We start from the raw sequence: 24923 nt of genomic DNA on the forward strand, positions 1-24923 counted from the left end.
GTGAGGAAAGATTGACCAAGAGGATATATGTGTCGGAGGTGGAGGGAACAAGGAGAAGAGGGAGAACAAATTGGAGGTGGAAAGATGGAGTGAAAAAGATTTTGTGTGATCGGGGCCTGAACATGCAGGAGGGTGAAAGGAGGGCAAGGAATAGAGTGAATTGGAGCGATGTGGTATACCGGGGTTGACGTGCTGTCAGTGGATTGAATCAAGGCATGTGAAGCGTCTGGGGTAAGCTATGGAAAGCTGTCTAGGTATGTATATTTGCGTGTGTGGACGTATGTATATACATGTGTATGGGGTGGGTTGGGCCATTTCTTTCGTCTGTTTCCTTGCGCTACCTCGCAAACGCGGGAGACAGCGACAAAGTATAATATATAAAATATAAATATATATATATATATATATATATATATATATATATATATATATATATATATATATATATGTATATATATATATATATATATATATATATATATATATATATATATATATATATATTTTTCTTTTTCTTTTTGCAGCTGTCTCCCGCGTTTGCGAGGTAGCGCAAGGAAACAGACGAAAGAAATGGCCCAACCCACCCCCATACACATGTATATACATATGTCCACACACGCAAATATACATACCTACACAGCCTTCCATGGTTTACCCCAGACGCTTCACATGCTTTGATTCAATCCACTGACAGCACGTCAACCCAGGTATACCACATTGCTCCAATTCACTCTATTCCTTGCCCTCCTTTCACCCTCCTGCATGTTCAGGCCCCGATCACACAAAATCTTTTTCACTCCATTATTCCACCTCCAATTTGGTCTCCCTCTTCTCCTCGTTCCCTCCACCTCCGACACATATATTCTCTTGGTCAATCTTTCCTCACTCATTCTTTCCATGTGCCTGAACCATTTCAAAACACCCTCTTCTGCTCTCTCAACCACGCTCTTTTTATTTCCACACATCTCTCTTACCCTTACGTTACTTACTCGATCAAACCACCTCACACCACATATTGTCCTCAAACATCTCATTTCCAGCACATCCATCCTCCTGTGCACAACTCTATCCATAGCCCACGTCTCGCAACCATACAACATTGTTGGAACCACTATTCCTTCAAACATACCCATTTTTGCTTTCCGAGATAATGTTCTCGATTTCCACACATTCTTCAAGGCTCCCAGAATTTTTGCCCCCTCCCCCAACCTATGATCCACTTCCGCTTCCATGGTTCCATCCGCTGCCAGATCCACTCCCAGATATCTAAAACACTTCACTTCCTCCAGTTTTTCTCCATTCAAACTCACCTCCCAATTGACTTGACCCTCAACCCTACTGTACCTAATAACCTTGCTCTTATTCACATTTACTCTTAACTTTCTTCTTTCACACACTTTACCAAACTCAGTCACCAGCTTCTGCAGTTTCTCACATGAATCAGCCACCAGCGCTGTATCATCAGCAAACAAAAACTGACTCACTTCCCAAGCTCTCTCATCCCCAACAGACTTCATACTTGCCCCTCTTTCCAAAACTCTTGCATTCACCTCCCTAACAACCCCATCCATAAACAAATTAAACAACCATGGAGACATCACACACCCCTGCCGCAAACCTACATATATATATATATATATATATATATATATATATATATATATATATATATATATATATATATATATATTTTTTTTTTGCTTTGTCGCTGTCTCCCGCATTTGCGAGGTAGCGCAAGGAAACAGACGAAAGAAATGGCCCAACCCACCCCCATAAATATGTATATACATACACGTCCACACACGCAAATATACATACCTATACGTCTCAATTTTTTTTTTTCTACTTTGTCGCTGTCTCCCGCGTTTGCGAGGTAGCGCAAGGAAACAGACGAAAGAAATGGCCCAACCCACCCCCATACACATGTATATACATACGTCCACACATGCAAATATACATACCTACACAGCGTTCAATGGTTTACCCCAGACGCTTCACATGCCCTGATTCAATCCACTGACAGCACTTCAACCCTGGTATACCACATCGATCCAATTCACTCTATTCCTTGCCCTCCTTTCACCCTCCTGCATGTTCAGGCCCCGATCACACAAAATCTTTTTCACTCCATCTTTCAACCTCCAATTTGGTCTCCCACTTCTCCTCGTTCCCTCCACCTCTGACACATATATCCTCTTGGTCAATCTTTCCTCACTCATTCTCTCCATGTACCCAAACCATTTCAAAACTCCCTCTTCTGCTCTCTCAACCACGCTCTTTTTATTCCCACACATCTCTCTTACCCTTACGTTACTTACTCGATCAAACCACCTCACACCACACATTGTCCTCAAACATCTCATTTCCAGCACATCCATCCTCCTGCGCACAACTCTATCCAAAGCCCACGCCTCGCAACCATACAACATTGTTGGAACCACTATTCCTTCAAACATACCCATTTTTGCTTTCCGAGATAATGTTCTCGACTTGCACACATTCTTCAAGGCTCCCAGGATTTTCGCCCCCTCACCCTCCCTATGATCCACTTTCGCTTCCATGGTTCCATCCGCTGCCAAATCCACTCCCAGATATCTAAAACACTTTACTTCCTCCAGTTTTTCTCCATTCAAACTTACCTCCCAATTGACTTGACCCTCAACTCTACCTTGACCCTCAACTCTACCTTGCTCTTATTCACATTTACTCTTAACTTTCTTCTTTCACACACTTTACCAAACTCAGTCACCAGCTTCTGCAGTTTCTCACATGAATCAGCCACCAGCGCTGTATCATCAGCGAACAACAACTGACTCACTTCCCAAGCTCTCTCATCCCCAACAGACTTCATACTTGCCCCTCTTTCCAAAACTCTTGCATTCACCTCCCTAACAACCCCATCCATAAACAAATTAAACAACCATGGAGACATCACACACCCCTGCCGCAAACCTACATTCACTGAGAACCAATCACTTTCCTCTCTTCCTACACGTACACATGCCTTACATCCTCGGTAAAAACTTTTCACTGCTTCTAACAACTTGCCTCCCACACCATATATTCTTAATACCTTCCACAGAGCATCTCTATCAACTCTATCATAAGCCTTCTCCAGATCCATAAATGCTACATACAAATCCATTTGCTTTTCTAAGTATTTCTCACATACATTCTTCAAAGCAAACACCTCATCCACACATCCTCTACCACTTCTGAACCACACTGCTCTTCCCCAATCTGATGCTCTGTACATGCCTTCACCCTCTCAATCAATACCCTCCCATATAATTTACCAGGAATATTCAACAAACTTATACCTCTGTAATTTGAGCACTCACTCTTATCCCCTTTGCCTTTGTACAATGGCACTATGCACGCATTCCACCAATCCTCAGGCACCTCACCATGAGTCATATATACATTAAATAACCTTACCAACCAGTCAATAATACAGTCACCGATTTTATATATATATATATATATATATATATATATATATATATATATATATATATATATATATATATATATATCCCTGGGGATAGGGGATTAAGAATACTTCTCACGTATTCCCTGCGTGTCGTAGAAGGCGACTAAAAGGGGAGGGAGCGGGGGGCTGGAAATCCTCCTCTCTTTTTTTTTTTTCCAAAAGAAGGAACAGCGGGGGCCAGGTGAGGATATTCCAAAAAAGGCCCAGTCCTCTGTTCCTAACGCTACCTCACTAACGCGGGAAATGGCGAATAGTTTAAAAGAAAAAAAAAAGAATATATATATATATATATATATATATATATATATATATATATATATATATATGTTGTAAATGGAAATGGTGAAGAGCTTGTAGATTTATGTGCTGAAAAAGGACTGATGATTGGGAATACCTGGTTTAAAAAGCGAGATATACATAAGTATACTTATGTAAGTAGGAGAGATGGCCAGAGAGCGTTATTGGATTACGTGTTAATTGACAGGCGTGCGAAAGAGAGACTTTTGGATGTTAATGTGCTGAGAGGTGCAACTGGAGGGATGTCTGATCATTATCTTGTGGAGGCTAAGGTGAAGATTTGTATGGGTTTTCAGAAAAGAAGAGTGAATGTTGGGGTGAAGAGGGTGGTGAGAGTAAGTGAGCTTGAGAAGGAGACCTGTGTGAGGAAGTACCAGGAGAGACTGAGTACAGAATGGAAAAAGGTGAGAACAATGGAAGAAAGGGGAGTGGGGGAGGAATGGGATGTATTTAGGGAATCAGTGATGGATTGCGCAAAAGATGCTTGTGGCATGAGAAGAGTGGGAGGTGGGTTGATTAGAAAGGGTAGTGAGTGGTGGGATGAAGAAGTAAGAGTATTAGTGAAAGAGAAGAGAGAGGCATTTGGACGATTTTTGCAGGGAAAAAATGAAATTGAGTGGGAGATGTATAAAAGAAAGAGACAGGAGGTCAAGAGAAAGGTGCAAGAGGTGAAAAAAAGGGCAAATGAGAGTTGGGGTGAGAGAATATCATTAAATTTTAGGGAGAATAAAAAAGATGTTCTGGAAGGAGGTAAATAAAGTGCGTAAGACAAGGGAGCAAATGGGAACTTCAGTGAAGGGCGCAAATGGGGAGGTGATAACAAGTAGTGGTGATGTGAGAAGGAGATGGAGTGAGTATTTTGAAGGTTTGTTGAATGTGTTTGATGATAGAGTGGCAGATATAGGGTGTTTTGGTCGAGGTGGTGTGCAAAGTGAGAGGGTTAGAGAAAATGATTTGGTAAACAGAGAGGAGGTAGTGAAAGCTTTGCGGAAGATGAAAGCCGGCAAGGCAGCAGGTTTGGATGGTATTGCAGTGGAATTTGTTAAAAAAGGGGGTGACTGTATTGTTGACTGGTTGGTAAGGTTATTTAATGTATGTTTGACTCATGGTGAGGTGCCTGAGGATTGGCGGAATGCGTGCATAGTGCCATTGTACAAAGGCAAAGGGGATAAGAGTGAGTGCTCAAATTACAGAGGTATAAGTTTGTTGAGTATTCCTGGTAAATTATATGGGAGGGTATTGATTGAGAGGGTGAAGGCATGTACAGAGCATCAGATTGGGGAAGAGCAGTGTGGTTTCAGAAGTGGTAGAGGATGTGTGGATCAGGTGTTTGCTTTGAAAAATGTATGTGAGAAATACTTAGAAAAGCAAATGGATTTGTATGTAGCATTTATGGATCTGGAGAAGGCATATAATAGAGTTGATAGAGATGCTCTGTGGAAGGTATTAAGAATATATGGTGTGGGAGGAAAGTTGTTAGAAGCAGTGAAAAGTTTTTATCGAGAATGTAAGGCATGTGTACGTGTAGGAAGAGAGGAAAGTGATTGGTTCTCAGTGAATGTAGGTTTGCGGCAGGGGTGTGTGATGTCTCCATGGTTGTTTAATTTGTTTATGGATGGGGTTGTTAGGGAGGTGAATGCAAGAGTTTTGGAAAGAGGGGCAAGTATGAAGTCTGTTGGGGATGAGAGAGCTTGGGAAGTGAGTCAGTTGTTGTTCGCTGATGATACAGCGCTGGTGGCTGATTCATGTGAGAAACTGCAGAAGCTGGTGACTGAGTTTGGAAAAGTGTGTGGAAGAAGAAAGTTAAGAGTAAATGTGAATAAGAGCAAGGTTATTAGGTACGGTAGGGTTGAGGGTCAAGTCAATTGGGAGGTGAGTTTGAATGGAGAGAAACTGGAGGAAGTGAAGTGTTTTAGATATCTGGGAGTGGATCTGGCAGCGGATGGAACCATGGAAGCGGAAGTGGATCATAGGGTGGGGGAGGGGACGAAAATCCTGGGAGCCTTGAAAAATGTGTGGAAGTCGAGAACATTATCTCGGAAAGCAAAAATGGGTATGTTTGAAGGAATAGTGGTTCCAGCAATGTTGTATGGTTGCGAGGCGTGGGCTATGGATAGAGTTGTGCGCGGGAGGATGGATGTGCTGGAAATGAGATGTTTGAGGACAATGTGTGGTGTGAGGTGGTTTGATGAAGTGAGTAACGTAAGGGTAAGAGAGATGTGTGGAAATAAAAAGAGCGTGGTTGAGAGAGCAGAAGAGGTTGTTTTGAAGTGGTTTGGGCACATGGAGAGGATGAGTGAGGAAAGATTGACCAAGAGGATATATGTGTCGGAGGTGGAGGGAACAAGGAGAAGAGGGAGACCAAATTGGAGGTGGAAAGATGGAGTGAAAAAGATTTTGTGTGATCGGGTCCTTAACATGCAGGAGGGTGAAAGGAGGGCAAGGAATAGAGTGAATTGGATCGATGTGGTATACCGGGGTTGACTTGCTGTCAGTGGATTGAATCAGGGCATGTGAAGCGTCTGGGGTAAACCATGGAAAGCTGTCTCCCGCGTTTGCGAGGTAGCGCAAGGAAACAGACGAAAGAAATGGCCCAACCCCCCCCCATACACATGTATATACATACGTCCGCACACGCAAATATACATACCTACACAGCTTTCCATGGTTTACCCCAGACGCTTCACATGCCTTGCTTCAATCCACTGACAGCACGTCAACCCTGGTATACCACATCGATCCAATTCACTCTATTCCTTGCCCTCCTTTCACCCTCCTGCATGTTAAGGACCCGATCACACAAAATCTTTTTCACTCCATCTTTCCACCTCCAATTTGGTCTCCCTCTTCTCCTTGTTCCCTCCACCTCCGACACATATATCCTCTTGGTCAATCTTTCCTCACTCATCCTCTCCATGTGCCCAAACCACTTCAAAACAACCTCTTCTGCTCTCTCAACCACGCTCTTTTTATTTCCACACATCTCTCTTACCCTTACGTTACTTACTCGATCAAACCACCTCACACCACACATTGTCCTCAAACATCTCATTTCCAGCACATCCATCCTCCTGCGCACAACTCTATCCATAGCCCATGCCTTGCAACCATACAACATTGTTGGAACCACTATTCCTTCTAATATACCCATTTTTGCTTTCCGAGATAATGTTCTCGACTTCCACACATTCTTCAAGGCTCCCAGGATTTTCGCCCCCTCCCCCACCCTATGATCCACTTCCGCTTCCATGGTTCCATCCACTGCCAGATCCACTCCCAGATATCTAAAACACTTTACTTCCTCCAGTTTTTCTCCATTCAAACTTACCTCCCAACTGACTTGACCCTCTACCCTACTGTACCTAATAACCTTGCTCTTATTCACATTTACTCTTAACTTTCTTCTTTCATACACTTTACCAAACTCAGTCACCAGCTTCTGCAGTTTCTCACATGAATCAGCCACTAGCGCTGTATCATCAGCAAAAAACAACTGACTCACTTCCCAAGCTCTCTCATCCCCAACAGACTTCATACTTGCCCCTGTTTCCAAAACTCTTGCATTCACCTCCCTAACAACCCCATACATAAACAAATTAAACAACCATGGAGACATCACACACCCCTGCCGCAAACCTACATTCACTGAGAACCAATCACTTTCCTCTCTTCCTACATGTACATATGCCTTACATCCTCGGTAAAAACTTTTCACTGCTTCTAACAACTTGCCTCCCACACCATATATTCTTAATACCTTCCACAGAGCATCTCTATCAACTCTATCATATGCCTTCTCCAGATCCATAAATGCTACATACAAATCCATTTGCTTTTCTAAGTATTTCTCACATACATTCTTCAAAGCAAACACCTGATCCACACATCCTCTACCACTTCTGAAACCACACTGCTCTTCACCAATCTGATGCTCTGTTCATGCCTTCACCCTCTCAATCAATACCCTCCCATATAATTTACCAGGAATACTCAACAAACTTATACCTCTGTAATTTGAGCACTCACTCTTATCCCCTTTGCCTTTGTACAATGGCACTATGCACGCATTCCGCCAATCCTCAGGCACCTCACCATGAGTCATACATACATTAAATAACCTTACCAACCAGTCAATAATACAGTCACCCCATTTTTTAATAAATTCCACTACAATACCATCCAAACCTGCTGCCTTGCAGGCTTTCATCTTCCGCAAAGCTTTTACTACCTCTTCTCTGTTTACCAACTCATTTTCCCTAACCCTCTCACTTTGCACACCACCTCGACCAAAACACCCTATATCTGCCACTCTATCATCAAACACATTCAACAAACCTTCAAAATACTCACTCCATCTCCTTCTCATATCACCACTACTTGTTATCACCTTCCTATTTGTGCCCTTCACTGAAGTTCCCATTTGCTCCCTTGTCTTACGCACTTTATTTACCTCCTTCCAGAACATCTTTTTATTCTCCCTAAAATTTAATGATACTCTCTCACCCCAACTCTCATTTGCCCTCTTTTTCACCTCTTGCACCTTTCTCTTGACCTCCTGTTTCTTTCTTTTATACATCTCCCACTCAATTGCATTTTTTCCCTGCAAAAATCGTCCAAATGCCTCTCTCTTCTCTTACACTAATAATCTTACTTCTTCATCCCACCACTCACTACCCTTTCTAATCAACCCACCTCCCACTCTTCTCATGCCACAAGCATCTTTTACGCAAGCCATCACTGCTTCCCTAAATACATCCCATTCCTCCCCCACTCCCCTTACTTCCATTGTTCTCACCTTTTTCCATTCTGTACTCAGTCTCTCCTGGTACTTCCTCACACAAGTCTCCTTCCCAAGCTCACTTACTCTCACCACCCTCTTCACCCCAACATTCACTCTTCTTTTCTGAAAACCCATACAAATCTTCACCTTAGCCTCCACAAGATAATGATCAGACATCCCTCCAGTTGCACCTCTCAGCACATTAACATCCAAAAGTCTCTCTTTCGCGCGCATGTCAATTAACATGTAATCCAATAACGCTCTCTGGCCATCTCTCCTACTTACATACGTATACTTATGTATATCTCGCTTTTTAAACCAGGTATTCCCAATCATCAGTCCTTTTTCAGCACATAAATCTTCAAGCTCTTCACCATTTCCATTTACAACACTGAACACCCCATGTATACCAATTATTCCCTCAACTGCCACATTACTCACCTTTGCATTCAAATCACCCACCACTATAACCCGGTCTCGTGCATCAAAACCCCTAATACACTCATTCAGCTGCTCCCAAAACACTTGCCCCTCATGATCTTTCTTCTCATGCCCAGGTGCATATGCACCAATAATCACCCATCTCTCTCCATCAACTTTCAGTTTTACCCATATTAATCGAGAATTTACTTTCTTACATTCTATCACATACTCCCACAACTCCTTTTTCAGGAGTACTGCTACTCCTTCCCTTGCTCTTGTCCTCTCACTAACCCCTGACTTTACTCCCAAGACATTCCTAAACCACTCTTCCCCTTTACCCTTGAGCTTCGTTTCACTCAGAGCCAAAACATCCAGGTTCCTTTCCTGAAACATACTACCTTTTTTTTTTTTTTTTTTTTGCTTTGTCGCTGTCTCCCGCATTTGCGAGGTAGCGCAAGGAAACACACGAAAGAAATGGCCCAAACCAACCCCATACACATGTATATACATACATCCACACACGCAAATATACATGCCTACACAACTTTCCATGGTTTACCCCAGACGCTTCACATGCCCTGATTCAATCCACTGACAGCAAGTCAACCCTGGTATACTACATCGATCCAATTCACTCTATTCCTTGCCCTCCTTTCACCCTCCTGCATGTTCAGGCCCCGATCACACAAAATCTTTTTCACTCCATCTTTCCACCTCCAATTTGGTCTCCCACTTCTCCTCGTTCCCTCCACCTCCGACACATATATCCTCTTGGCCAATCTTTCCTCACTCATTCTCTCCATGTGCCCAAACCATTTCAAAACTCCCTCTTCTGCTCTCTCAACCACGCTCTTTTTATTTCCACACATCTCTCTTACCCTTACGTTACTTACTCGATCAAACCACCTCACACCACACATTGTCCTCAAACATCTCATTTCCAGCACATCCATCCTCCTGCGCACAACTCTATCCATAGCCCATGCCTCGCAAGCATACAACATTGTTGGAACCACTATTCCTTCAAACATACCCATTTTTGCTTTCCGAGATAATGTTCTCGACTTCCACACATTCTTCAAGGCTCCCAAGATTTTCACCCCCTCCCCCACCCTATGATCCACTTCCGCTTCCATGGTTCCATCCGCTGCCAGATCCACTCCCAAATATCTAAAACACTTTACTTCCTCCATATATATATGTATGTATATATATATATATATATATATATATATATATATATATATATATATATATATATATATGGAAGAGTGAATGTTGGGGTGAAGAGGGTGGTGAGAGTAAGTGAGCTTGGGAAGGAGACTTGTGTGAGGAAGTACCAGGAGAGACTGAGTACAGAATGGAAAAAGGTGAGAACAATGGAAGTAAGGGGAGTGGGGGAGGAATGGGATGTATTTAGGGAATCAGTGATGGATTGCGCAAAAGATGCTTGTGGCATGAGAAGTGTGGGAGGTGGGTTGATTAGAAAGGGTAGTGAGTGGTGGGATGAAGAAGTAAGAGTATTAGTGAAAGAGAAGATAGAGGCATTTGGACGATTTTTGCAGGGAAAAAATGAAATTGAGTGGGAGACGTATAAAAGAAAGAGACAGGAGGTCAAGAGAAAGGTGCAAGAGGTGAAAAAAAGGGCAAATGAGAGATGGGGTGAGAGAGTATCATTAAATTTTAGGGAGAATAAAAAGATGTTCTGGAAGGAGGTAAATAAAGTGCGTAAGACAAGGGAGCAAATGGGAACTTCAGTGAAGGGCGCAAATGGGGAGGTGATAACAAGTAGTGGTGATGTGAGAAGGAGATGGAGTGAGTATTTTGAAGGTTTGTTGAATGTGTTTGATGATAGAGTGGCAGATATAGGGTGTTTTGGTCGAGGTGGTGTGCAAAGTGCTAGGGTTAGGGAAAATGAGTTGGTAAACAGAGAAGAGGTAGTAAAAGCTTTGCGGAAGATGAAAACCGGCAAGGCAGCAGGTTTGGATGGTATTGCAGTGGAATTTATTAAAAAAGGGGGTGACTGTATTGTTGACTGGTTGGTAAGGTTATTTAATGTATGTATGACTCATGGGGAGGTGCCTGAGGATTGGCGGAATGCGTGCATAGTGCCATTGCACAAAGGCAAAGGAGATAAGAGTGAGTGCTCAAATTACAGAGGTATAAGTTTGTTGAGTATTCCTGGCAAATTATATGGGAGGGTATTGATTGAGAGGGTGAAGGCATGTACAGAGCAGAAGATTGGGGAAGAGCAGTGTGGTTTCAGAAGTGGTAGAGGATGTGTGGATCAGGTGTTTGCTTTGAAGAATGTATGTGAGAAATACTTAGAAAAGCAAATGGATTTGTATGTAGCATTTATGGATCTGGAGAAGGCATATGATAGAGTTGATAGAGATGCTCTGTGGAAGGTATTAAGAATATATGGTGTGGGAGGCAAGTTGTTAGAAGCAGTGAAAAGTTTTTATCGAGGATGTAAGGCATGTGTACGTGTAGGAAGAGAGGAAAGTGATTGGTTCTCAGTGAATGTAGGTTTGCGGCAGGGGTGTGTGATGTCTCCATGGTTGTTTAGTTTGTTTATGGATGGGGTTGTTAGGGAGGTGAATGCAAGAGTTTTGGAAAGAGGGGCAAGTATGAAGTCTGTTGGGGATGAGAGAGCTTGGGAAGTGAGTCAGTTGTTGTTCGCTGATGATACAGCGCTGGTGGCTGATTCATGTGAGAAACTGCAGAAGCTGGTGACTGAGTTTGGTAAAGTGTGTGAAAGAAGAAAGTTAAGAGTAAATGTGAATAAGAGCAAGGTTATTAGGTACAGTAGGGTTGAGGGTCAATTCAATTGGGAGGTGAGTTTGAATGGAGAAAAACTGGAGGAAGTGAAGTGTTTTAGATATCTGGGAGTGGATCTGGCAGCGGATGGAACCATGGAAGCGGAAGTGGATCATAGGGTGGGGGAGGGGGCGAAAATTCTGGGAGCCTTGAGGAATGTGTGGAAGTCGAGAACATTATCTCGGAAAGCAAAAATGGGTATGTTTGAAGGAATAGTGGTTCCAACAATGTTGTATGATTGCGAGGCGTGGACTATGGATGGAGTTGTGTGCAGGAGGATGGATGTGCTGGAAATGAGATGTTTGAGGACAATGTGTGGTGTGAGGTGGTTTGATAGAGTAAGTAACGTAAGGGTAAGAGAGATTTTTTTTTTTTTTTTGCTTTGTCGGTCTCCCGCGTTTGCGAGGTATGTGTGGAAATAAAAAGAGCGTGGTTGAGAGAGCAGAAGAGGGTGTTTTGAAATGGTTTGGTCACATGGAGAGAATGAGTGAGGAAAGATTGACCAAGAGGATATATGTGTCGGAAGTGGAGGGAACGAGGAGAAGAGGGAGACCAAATTGGAGGTGGAAAGATGGAGTGAAAAAGATTTTGTGTGATCGGGGCCTGAACATGCAGGAGGGTGAAAGGAGGGCAAAGAATAGAGTGAATTGGAGCGATGTGGTATACCGGGGTTGACGTGCTGTCAGTGGATTGAATCAAGGCATGTGTATGGGAGTGGGTTGGGCCATTTCTTTCGTCTGTTTCCTTGCGCTACCTCGCAAACGCGGGAGACAGCGACAAAGGAAAAAAAAAATATATATATATATATATATATATATATTTTTTTTTTTTTTTTTATACCTCGTCGCTGTCTCCCGCGTTTGCGAGGTAGCGCAAGGAAACAGACGAAAGAAATGGCCCAACCCCCCCCCATACACATGTACATACACACGTCCACACCCGCAAATATACATACCTACACAGCTTTCCATGGTTTACCCCGGACGCTTCACATGCCTTGATTCAATCCACTGACAGCACGTCAACCCCTGTATACCACATCGCTCCAATTCACTCTATTCCTTGCCCTCCTTTCACCCTCCTGCATGTTCAGGCCCCGATCACACAAAATCCTTTTCACTCCATCTTTCCACCTCCAATTTGGTCTCCCTCTTCTCCTCGTTCCCTCCACCTCCGACACATATATCCTCTTGGTCAATCTTTCCTCACTCATTCTCTCCATGTGCCCAAACCATTTCAAAACACCCTCTTCTCCTCTCTCAACCACGCTCTTTTTATTCCCACACATCTCTCTTACCCTTACGTTACTTACTCGATCAAACCACCTCACACCACACATTGTCCTCAAACATCTCATTTCCAGCACATCCATCCTCCTGCGCACAACTCTATCCATAGCCCACGCCTCGCAACCATACAACATTGTTGGAACCACTATTCCTTCAAACATACCCATTTTTGCTTTCCGGGATAATGTTCTTGACTTCCACACATTTTTCAAGGCTCCCAAAATTTTCGCCCCCTCCCCCACCCTATGATCCACTTCCGCTTCCATGGTTCCATCCGCTGACAGATCCACTCCCAGATATCTAAAACACTTCACTTCCTCCAGTTTTTCTCCATTCAAACTCACCTCCCAATTGACTTGACCCTCAACCCTACTGTACCTAATAACCTTGCTCTTATTCACATTTACTCTTAACTTTCTTCTTCCACACACTTTACCAAACTCCGTCACCAGCTTCTGCAGTTTCTCACATGAATCCGCCACCAGCGCTGTATCATCAGCGAACAACAACTGACTCACTTCCCAAGCTCTCTCATCCCCAACAGACTTCATACTTGCCCCTCTTTCCAAGACTCTTGCATTTACCTCCCTAACAACCCCATCCATAAACAAATTAAACAACCATGGAGACATCACACACCCCTGCCGCAAACCTACATTCACTGAGAACCAATCACTTTCCTCTCTTCCTACACGTACACATGCCTTACATCCTCGATAAAAACTTTTCACTGCTTCTAACAACTTGCCTCCCACACCATATATTCTTAATACCTTCCACAGAGCATCTCTATCAACTCTATCATATGCCTTCTCCAGATCCATAAATGCTACATACAAATCCATTTGCTTTTCTAAGTATTTCTCACATACATTCTTCAAAGCAAACACCTGATCCACACATCCTCTACCACTTCTGAAACCACACTGCTCTTCCCCAATCTGATGCTCTGTACATGCCTTCACCCTCTCAATCAATACCCTCCCATATAATTTACCAGGAATACTCAACAAACTTATACCTCTGTAATTTGAGCACTCACTCTTATCCCCTTTGCCTTTGTACAATGGCACTATGCACGCATTCCGCCAATCCTCAGGCACCTCACCATGAGTCATACATACATTAAATAACCTTACCAACCAGTCAACAATACAGTCACCCCCTTTTTTAATAAATTCCACTGCAATACCATCCAAACCTGCTGCCTTGCCGGCTTTCATCTTCCGCAAAGCTTTTACTACCTCTTCTCTGTTTACCAAATCATTTTCCCTAACCCTCTCACTTTGCACACCACCTCGACCAAAACACCCTATATCTGCCACTCTGTCATCAGACACATTCAACAAACCTTCAAAATACTCATTCCATCTCCTTCTCACATCACCACTACTTGTTATCACCTCCCCATTTACGCCCTTCACTGAAGTTCCCATTTGCTCCCTTGTCTTACGCACCCTATTTACCTCCTTCCAGAACATCTTTTTATTCTCCCTAAAATTTACTGATAGTCTCTCACCCCAACTCTCATTTGCCCTTTTTTTCACCTCTTGCACCTTTCTCTTGACCTCCTGTCTTTTTCTTTTATACTTCTCCCACTCAATTGCATTTTTTCCCTGCAAAAATCGTCCAAATGCCTCTCTCTTCTCTTTCACTAATACTCTTACTTCTTCATCCCACCACTCACTACCCTTTCTAAATATATATATTTCCCTGGGGATAGGGGAGAAAGAATACTTCCCACGTATTCCCTGCGTGTCGTAGAAGGCGACTAAAAGGGAAGGGAGCGGGGGGCTGGAAATCCTCCCCTCTCATTTTTTTTTTTTTTCTTAATTTTCCAAAAGAAGGAACAGAGAAGAGGGCCAGGTGAGGATATTCCCTCAAAGGCCCAGTCCTCTGTTCTTAACGCTACCTCGCTATCGCGGGAAATAGCGAATAGTATGAAAAAAAAAAAAAAAATATATATATATATATATATATATATTTTTTTTTTTTTTTTTTTTTTCCAAAAGAAGGAACAGAGAAGGGGGCCAAGTGAGGGTATTCCCAGTCCTCTGTTCTTAACGCTACCTCGCTATCGCGGGAAATGGCGAATAGTATGAAAAAAAAAAAAAAAATATATATATATATATGTGGCGAATAGTATGAAAGAAAGAAAGAATATGTATATATATATGAATGGAGTGATAAGGAAGATTATTATACTTTGTCACTGTCTCCCACATTAGCGAGGTAACAGACGAAAGAATGGCCTATCCCACCTACATACACATGTATATACATAGGCGCCCACACATGCACATATACATACCTATACATTTCAACGTATACATACATAGACATATACATATATACACATGTACATATTCATACTTGCTGTCTTCATCCATTCTCATCGCAACCCCGCCACACATGAAATGGCGCCCCCCTTCCCCGTGCATGCATGTGGTAGGTAGCGCTAGGAAAAGACAACAGTCACATTCGTTCACACTCAATCTCTAGCTGTCTGGTGTAATGCACCAAAACCACATTACCCTTTCCACATTCAGGCCCCAGAAAACTTTCCATAGCTTATTCCAGATGCTTCACATGCCCTGATTCAATCCACTGATAGCACGTCGATCCCAGTATACCACATCGTTCCAATTCACTCTATTCGCTGCATGCCTTTCACCCTCCTGTATGTTCAGGTCCCGATCATTCAAAATCTTTTTCACTCCATCATTCCACCTCAAATGTGGTCTCCCACTTCTCGTTCCCTCCACCTCTGACACATATATCCTCTTTGTCAATCTTTCCTCACTCATTCTCTCCATGTGATCAGACCATTTCAATACACCCTCTTCTGCTCTCTCAACCACTCTTTTTTATCACCACACATCTCTCCTTCCATTTCATTCCTTACTCAGTCAAACCACCTCACACCACATATTGTCCTTAAACACCTCATTTCCAACACATCTACCCTCCTCGAAAAACATCCCTATCTACAGCCCATGCCTTGCAACCATATTACATTGTTGGAATCACCATTCCTTCAAACATACCCATTTTTGATTTCCGAGATAATGTTCTTGCCTTCCACAAATTCTTCAATGCTCCCAGAACCTTGGCCCCCTCCCCCAACCTGTGACTCATTTCTGCTTCTATCATTCCATCCACTGCTAAGTCCACTCCCAGATATCTGAAACACTTCACTTCCTCCAGTTTTTCTCCATTCAAGCTTACCTCCCAATCTACTTGCCCCTCAACCCTACTAACCCTAATAACCTTGCTCTTATTCACATTTACTCAGCTTTCTTCTTTCACACACTTTACCAAACTCAGTCACCAGCTTCTGCACTTTCTCATCCGAATCAGCCAACAGCACTGTATTATAAGCAAACAACAACTGACTCACTTCTCAAGCTCTCCCATCCACAATAGACTGCATACTTGCCCCTTTTTCCAAAACTCTTGCATTATCCTCCCTAACAACCCCATCCATAAACAAATTATACAACTCTGCCGCAAACCAACATTCACCGAGAACCAATCACTTTCCTCTCTTCCTACTCATACACATGTCTTACATCCTAAATAAAAACTTTTCACTGCTTCTGGCAACTTACCTGCCACACCATATACTCATAAGACCTTCCACAGAGCATCTCTATCAACTCTGTCATATGCCTCATCCAGATCCATAAATGCTACATATAAATCCATTTTTTTTCTAAGTATTTCTCACATACATTCTTCAAAGCAAACACATGATCCACACATCATCTACCACTTCTGAAACCACACTGCTCTTCCCCAACCTGAAGCTTCGTTCATGCCTTCACCCTCTCAATCAATACCCTGACATATAATTTCCCAGGAATACTAAACAAACTTATACCTCTTTAATTTGAACACTCACCTTCATCCCCTTTGCCTTAATACAATGGCACTATGCATGCATTCCGCCAATCCTCAGGCACTTCACTATGAACCATACATACATTGAATATTCTCACCAACCAGTCAACAACACAGTCACCCCTTTTTTAACAAATTCCCCAGCAATACCGTCCAAACCCGCCACCTTGCCAGCTTTCATCTTCCGCAAAGCTTTCTCTACCTCTTCTCTATTTACCAAACCAATCTCCCTGACACCCCCCCCCCCCACTTTGCACACCATCTCGACGAAAACAGCCTATATCTGCCACTCTATCATCAAACACATTCAACAAATCTTCAAAATACTCATTCCATCTTCTGACATCACCACTACTTGTTATTACTTCCCCATTTGCCCCCTTCACTGATACGGAAGATAAAAGCAAAACTATAGAAAAGGGGTGCAGAGATGGAGTGTGGTGGTGAGATACAGTGGCTAAAGGCAAACCTGTTTGCAGATGATAATGTGCTGTTTGCTGAGAGTGAAGAGGAGTTGCAGAAGGTTGTAAGTGTGTTTTACGATGTGTGTAAACATAGGCAACTGAAGGTTAATGCACGTAAAAGTAAAGTAATGGTGTCTGAAAGATAACAGAGTGAAAGTATAGATTCTGTTTAACTATACAGAGTGAAATAAGAAAGCGTACTAAACTGTACTCTGGATATGGGGAAAAAACTGGAAGAGGCAAGAGAATTTAAGTATCTAGGAGCTGTCTTGGGTAAGTTTGGTGATATGGAACAAGAGATAAGAGAGACAGTACCAAAGGGTAGAACAGTCACTGGGCCCCTTAATACAATAATGAAGGGTAAAGGTGTAAGCATGGAAGTGAAGACAGGATCAAGAGACAGCATAGTCTTCCTAACCCTGATATGTACATGGAATGAGTCACAGAGGTGAAGAATCCAGGCTGTGGAAATGAGCTATTTGAGAAGAGCATGTGAGGTGACTAGATAGAATGAGAAACGAAAAGAGAGATGTGGTATGTTAGGGAATGCAAAGGGATTGAATTGTGAAGTTGTAGAGCGGATGAATTGCCATACTTTGAGGTGGTATGGGCATGTGGAGAGAATACAAGACCGACAGTTTACAAGGAGAGTGCATCATAGTACAATTAAAGGGGTTGGTCTGAGGAAGACCACCTGGGATATGGGCAAATAGCATGGAAGAATACTTGAGAGAGAGAAATGGTGAAAGAATGCAGGGAATGGTCTATGTGAAGAAGGCATGTAAAGACAGGGATGAATGGAGACTCTTTTGCCTTGTCCACCCCTTGATGGGAGTTCCTGGAAGGAATGGAGGTTAGAGACATAGATGGATAGGCAGATAGATAGGAGAGGTACTTCTACACTCACATGATCTTGGTAGCCTGAATTGGCCAAGCAGGCATTTAAACCATTGTAAACCAGTACGAGCATTCACTCTCACAGGTTAGTTTATTCCAAGCATCCTCCACCTTAACTAACTTTTCACCCAGCTTTTTGTTAGGACCTCTGGCTATTCTGGTGTTATATCTCATGAAAAACTGTTCTCCGATAATATCATTCAGCTGATTTGAAACTTGAAGGTTGTCCTCAAGGCCTCCCTCTCTTTTCTCCTCCAGCTTGTACGGCTTTGTAATCTTCAGCCTTTCAATGTAGCTCAGTCCTCTTAATTTAGGTACAATTTTAGTTTCTTTTCTCGTACCATGTCAGTCACCTCTTCAAGCTTCTTTAGGCAAGGTGACTAAACATGTAAGGCATTATCCAAGTTTGGTCTGACACATGAATTGAATAATTTTCCAAACATGTCCTTATTCATATACCATATGCAATTCTTATATTCTCCTGATGTGCAGCTCAGGCAATAGCCCAGGCACAGTGTGAACCCAAAGGTCTCCTTCACAAGGATATTCCTGTAATTTATTTCCTTTCCACTAAGAACTGAACTGTGGCCTTCGTCTCCTCTACCCTATCCTCATTTACTCTGCAATCAAAAAGAAAAAGGGTATATACAGATCAGTCAGATTATGGATAATGAAGCCTTTTTACCTGATAACTAATTTTCATATTACATTTCAAACTCCTCATCTCTATCATTAAAAGAAACATAACCTGCTTTCACACTCCCCTATTCCAGAGACAGTTTCTAATTCCAATTTTGTAACAATCTCTAGTACAAAATTTTTGCAATCAGCCATATCTTAGTATTAAATAACTTTCTCACCTAAAGTCATATACCTTTCCTGGCACAACAAAATTCATCATCCATTGTGACTGATGTCTTACCTTTCACTCCATTCCAGACATTCCAATACCTTCTGCAAATCTTAAAAGAATACTTGAATTACTTTTCCTAAAACTACCGGCATAAATGCAATTTTCTTGTCAGAATGGTTACAAGTAATCTGCCTCTGCCAGAAGTTAAGAACATCTTTTGTTGGAGGTACTTGTTTGATGCTCTGAGGTCCAAAGCCCCAGCTCCAGGGGCTATAGCAAAGAAGAAATGCAGAATTATCATGTAAAGGATGATGGGACACTTCAAAAAAAGATAACACCAAGGGAACAAAAAGCTCTACTTTCACAAGCAATATTAGTATTTCATAAAAAACATCCTCATATAAATAGAAAGATCACCATGGTTGACTGTGCAAGACCTGGGTGGCTGTCATCAGGTGCAGCATGGTTGTTTACATTTGGAAAGTGGCCCCTTGCTAAATGTTTGAGTTCTGGCCAATAAATTGACAATTTTCTATCATTTTTCTATCAAAAATCAACCAGACCAGCTTGAGGCTACTCAGGTGACTATCTGCATATCAGGTGACTGTCTACAATATCTGTTATGGATAATTCAAACGAGATGAAGTTACCTGAATACAAATAAAACTACAACACTGCAGTAAAAATTAACAAAAATAATCATGCCTGACCCTGAGCCTGTAGACTGACTGGCTTCAGCTGCTAAATGTAACAATATGCTGGAAGATGTGAATGTCAAGTATGTCAAATGCAGTAGATTTCTCCTCATGGCCTCCTCTAGGTTCTTAAGATGGCTTTATATATGGCAGCAATTACATAGGATACCCACTTGGTGAGCTGTCATACATTCTTTATATGTACACATCTTACAAATACAGCATCTTCCCCTTTTTTCATTTCTTGAAGTCGCATCCTTAACCTCATCTATTTGAATTTTTTGAACTGCTTATGAAAGCCTTTCGTTTTTTACTACCAATGTTCCTCTTCATTTTGAGAACAATGGATGCCAGCAACAAAATAAAGAAAACACCAAAAATGATTGTAGAATTGTTTAGCAAATATATCTAATTACTAAGAATGGTAGGAAACGCCTTTACAAAATACATGAAAAGATAACATCTATCTATCTATATCTCTGATGCTCGTTCTTGCCTGGAACTTCCTCAAGGGGAAGGCCACAGAAATAAACTCCAAAACTAATGAACTCAAGTGCCACTTCTTAGCCTTTAGTGCCTCACCCTTAACAGGCTATTGGTAGGGGACAGGTCAAGTCCAGTGTTTGCAGAGGCTCCTAATGACTACTTCTACCTAATGTTCCTTGTTATAACTTCTATCTGCTGCTCCTACCACTTTGCCAAAAGGCAGAGCTAACGCATTTGCTTGCCACAGGAAAATCTAGAGTTACAAGGAATGAACAGTGTGACTTAAGTGTTGTCAAATGTTATGTATGACAGGGGGAGATTGTATGTTTGAGGACAGAATGCAATTCACATATTAATCACAGATTTTCCAAGAGATTCAAAGAGGTGTGTAATTATATCCATCAAGATAGTAGAGAATTCATATTAATTACATGTTTACATCTATCATAATGTAACAACAATTACTTTGTAGCTAACCTTTGCCCATAGTTGCAATTCTCTCCCTAAGTGTTGCATCGTCAAGCTGAGCCAGTTGGCCTTTACCCTCTGCTCCTTCCATCTCATCATCATCACCGGCCTCAGATTCATAATCTGAAATTTCAAAGATTCATTACATTTTGATAAAGGAAGTAAAAAGATAAATATCATGCTAACCAAACACAACCTAAGTCACATCTAATATGACTTTCAAGTCAACCATTCAGGCACTGTATTAGCATAAACAATATACACATACAATAATAAAATAATTACAAAATTATTCCTGGTACATATGAAATAGATCAAATTCAATGCTGAGATAAGAATTCAAATGACCATGTCCACAGCAAATAAGATTTTCTTTTAGGAACAGGCACTTTAATCATTTGTCACTTAAAATTCATGTCATTATTTGAAATTTACTGCTTTTAAAGATGTGGATGCATTACACATAACAGCTACAGACAGTGTGTGCATGAACAGGGCGTTTTTGTCTTTTTCCTGGAGCCGTCTTGCTAAAGCAGGGGGTAACGATGCTATTTCCTGTGGAGTGGCGCCAGGAATAGATGAAGACAAGCAAGTATGAATATGTATATGTGTATATAAGTATAAGTCAATGTATGTGTATGTATATATATGTATATGTATATATGTTGATATGTATACATGGGGAGAAAGAATACTTCCCACGCATTCCTCATGTGTCGTAGAAGGCGACTAAAGGGGATGGGAGCGGGGGGCCAGAAACCCTTCCTTCCTTGTATTTTAACTTTCTAAAAAGGGAAACAGAAGAAGGAGTCACACGAGGAGTGCTCATCCTCCTCGAAGGCTCAGGTTGGGGTGTCTAAATGTGTGTGGATGTAACCAAGATGAGAAAAAAGGAGAGATAGGTAGTATGTTTGAGGAAAGGAACCTGGATGTTTTGGCTCTGAGTGAAACGAAGCTCAAGGGTAAAGGGGAAGAGTGGTTTGGGAATGTCTTGGGAGTAAAGTCAGGGGTTAGTGAGAGGACAAGAGCAAGGGAAGGAGTACCACTACTCCTGAATCAGGAGTTGTGGGAGTATGTGATAGAGTGTAAGAAAGTAAATTCTAGACTGATATGGGTAAAACTGAGAGTTGATGGAGAGAGATGGGTGATTATTGGTGCATATGCACCTGGGAATGAGAAGAAAGATCATGAGAGGCAAGTGTTTTGGAAGCAGCTGAATGAGTGTGTTAGTGGTTTTGATGCACGCAACCGGATTATAGTGATGGTTGATTTGAATGCAAAGGTGAGTAATGTGGCAGTTGAGGGAATAATTGGTATATATGGAGTGTTCAGTGTTGTAAATGGAAATGGGAAGAGCTTGTAGATTCATGTGCTGAAAAAGGACTGGTGATTGGGAATACCTGGTTTAAAAAGCAAGATATACATAAGTATACGTATGTAAGTAGGAGAGATGACCAGAGAGCGTTATTGGATTACGTGTTAACTGATAGACGCACAAAAGAGAGACTTTTGGATGTTAATGTAATGAGAGGTGCAACTGGAGGGATGTCTGATCATTATCTTGTGGAGGCAAAGGTGAAGATTTGTGGGGGTTTTCAGAAAAGAAGAGAGAATGTTGGGGTGAAGAGAGTGGTGAGAGTAAGTGAGCTTGGGAAGGAGATTTGTGTTAGGAAGTAACAGGAGAGACTGAGTACAGAATGGAAAAAGGTGAGAACAAAGGAGGTCAGGGGAGTGGGGGAGGAATGGGATGTATTTAGGGAAGCAGTGATGGCTTGCGCAAAAGATGTTTGTGGCATGAGAAGCATGGGAGGTGGGTTGATTAGAAAAGGTAGTGAGTGGTGGGACGAAGAAGTAAGATTATTAGTGAAAGAGAAGAGAGAGGCATTTGGACGATTTTTACAGGGAAAAAATTCAAATGAGTGGGAGAGGTATAAAAGAAAGAGGAAGGAGGTCAAGAGAAAGGTGCAAGAGGTGAAAAAGAGGGCAAATGAGAGTTGGGGTGAGAGAGTATCATTAAATTTTAGGGAGAATAAAAAGATGTTTTGGAAAGAGGTAAATAAAGTGCGTAAGACAAGGGAGCAAATGTGTTTGTTGAATGTGTTTGATGATATTGTGGCAGATATAGGGTGTTTTGGTCGAGGTGGTGTGCAAAGTGAGAGGGTTAGGGAAAATGATTTGGTAAATATAGAAGAGGTAGTAAAAGCTTTACGGAAGATGAAAGCTGGCATGCAGCAGGTTTGGATGGTATTGCAGTGGAATTTATTAAAAAAGGGGGTGACTGTATTGTTGACTGGTTGGTAAGGTTATTTAATGTATGTATGATTCATGGTGAGGTGCTTGAGGATTGGCGGAATGCTTGCATAGTGCCATTGTACAAAGGCAAAGGGGATAAGAGTGAGTGCTCAAATTACAGAGGTATAAGTTTGTTGAGTATTCCTGGTAAATTATATGGGAGGGTATTGATTGAGAGGGTGAAGGCATGTACAGAGCATCAGATTGGGGAAGAGCAGTGTGGTTTCAGAAGTGGTAGAGGATGTGTGGATCAGGTGTTTGATTTGAAGAATGTATGAGAAATACTTAGAAAAGCAAATGGATTTGTATGTAGCATTTATGGATCTGGAGAAGGCATATGATAGAGTTGATAGAGATGCTCTGTGGAAGGTTTTAAGAATATATGGTGTGGGAGGCAAGTTGTTAGAAGCAGTGAAAAGTTTTTATCGTGGATGTAAGGCATGTGTACATGTAGGAAGAGAGGAAAGTGATTGGTTCTCTGTGAATGTAGGTTTGCGGCAGGGGTGTGTGATGTCTCCATGGTTGTTTAATTTGTTTATGGATGGGGTTGTTAGGAAGGTGAATGCAAGAGTTTTGGAAAGAGGGGCAAGTATGCAGTCTGTTCTGGATAAGAGAGCTTGGGAAGTGAGTCAGTTGTTGTTCGCTGATGATACAGTGCTGGTGGCCGATTCATGTAAGAAACTGCAGAAGCTGGTGACTGAGTTTGGTAAAGTGTGTGAAAGAAGAAAGTTAAGAGTAAATGTGAATAAGAGCAAGGTTATTAGGTACAGTAGGGTTGAGGGTCAAGTCAATTGGGAGGTAAGTTTGAATGGGGAAAAACTGGAGGAAGTAAAGTGTTTTAGATATCTGGGAGTGGATCTGGCAGCGGATGAAACCATGGAAGCGGAAGTGAATCATAGGGTGGGGGAGGGGGCGAAAATTCTGGGAGCCTTGAAGAATGTTTGGAAGTCGAGAACATTGTCTCGGAAAGCAAAAATGGGTATGTTTGAAGGAATAGTGTTTCCAACAATGTTGTATGGATGCGAGGCGTGGGCTATGGATAGAGTTGTGCGAAGGAGGGTGGATGTGCTGGAAATGAGATGTTTGAGGACAATATATGGTGTGAGGTGGTTTGATCGAGTAAGTAATGTAAGGGTAAGAGAGATGTGTGGTAATAAAAAGAGTGTGGTTGAGAGAGCAGAAGGGTGTTTTGAAATGGTTTGGTCACATGGAGAGAATGAGTGAGGAAAGATTGACCAAGAGGATATATGTGTCAGTGGTGGAGGGAACGAGGAGAAGTGGGAGACCAAATTGGAGGTGGAAAGATGGAGTGAAAAAGATTTTGAGTGATTGGGACCTGAACATGCAGGAGGGTGAAAGGCGTGCAAGGAATAGAGTGAATTGGATCGATGTGGTACACCGGGGTCGACGTGCTGTCAATGGATTGAACCAGGGCATGTGAAGTGTCTGGGGTAAACCATGGAAAGTTGTGTGGGGCGTGGATGTATAAAGGGAGCTGTGGTTGCGGTGCATTATTACATGACAGCTTGAGACTGAGTGTGAACGAATGGGGCCTTTGATGTCTTTTCCTAGCGCTACCTCGCACACATGAGGGGGGAGGGGGTTGTTATTCCATGTGTGGCGAGGTGGCGATGGGAACAAATAAAGGCAGACAGTATGAATTATGTACATGTGTATATATGTATATGTCTGTGTGTGTGTATATACATGTGTACATTGAGATGTATAGGTATGTATATTTGCGTGTGTGGACGTGTATGTAT

General features: G+C 42.1%; 1 protein-coding gene across 1 annotated transcript in view; it reads right to left on the minus strand.

Moving 5' to 3' along the window:
• The window catches only part of LOC139745720 (CUE domain-containing protein 1), a 224691-nt gene that overhangs the window by 19441 nt on the left and 180327 nt on the right, over nucleotides 1-24923 (minus strand). Inside the window, 1 exon segment of the mRNA XM_071656179.1 lies at nucleotides 20878-20991. Within this exon segment, the coding sequence (XP_071512280.1) occupies nucleotides 20878-20991 (114 nt within the window).

Source organism: Panulirus ornatus, chromosome 62, assembly GCF_036320965.1.
Source record: "Panulirus ornatus isolate Po-2019 chromosome 62, ASM3632096v1, whole genome shotgun sequence".
In the NCBI taxonomy this organism is placed as follows: domain Eukaryota; kingdom Metazoa; phylum Arthropoda; class Malacostraca; order Decapoda; family Palinuridae; genus Panulirus; species Panulirus ornatus.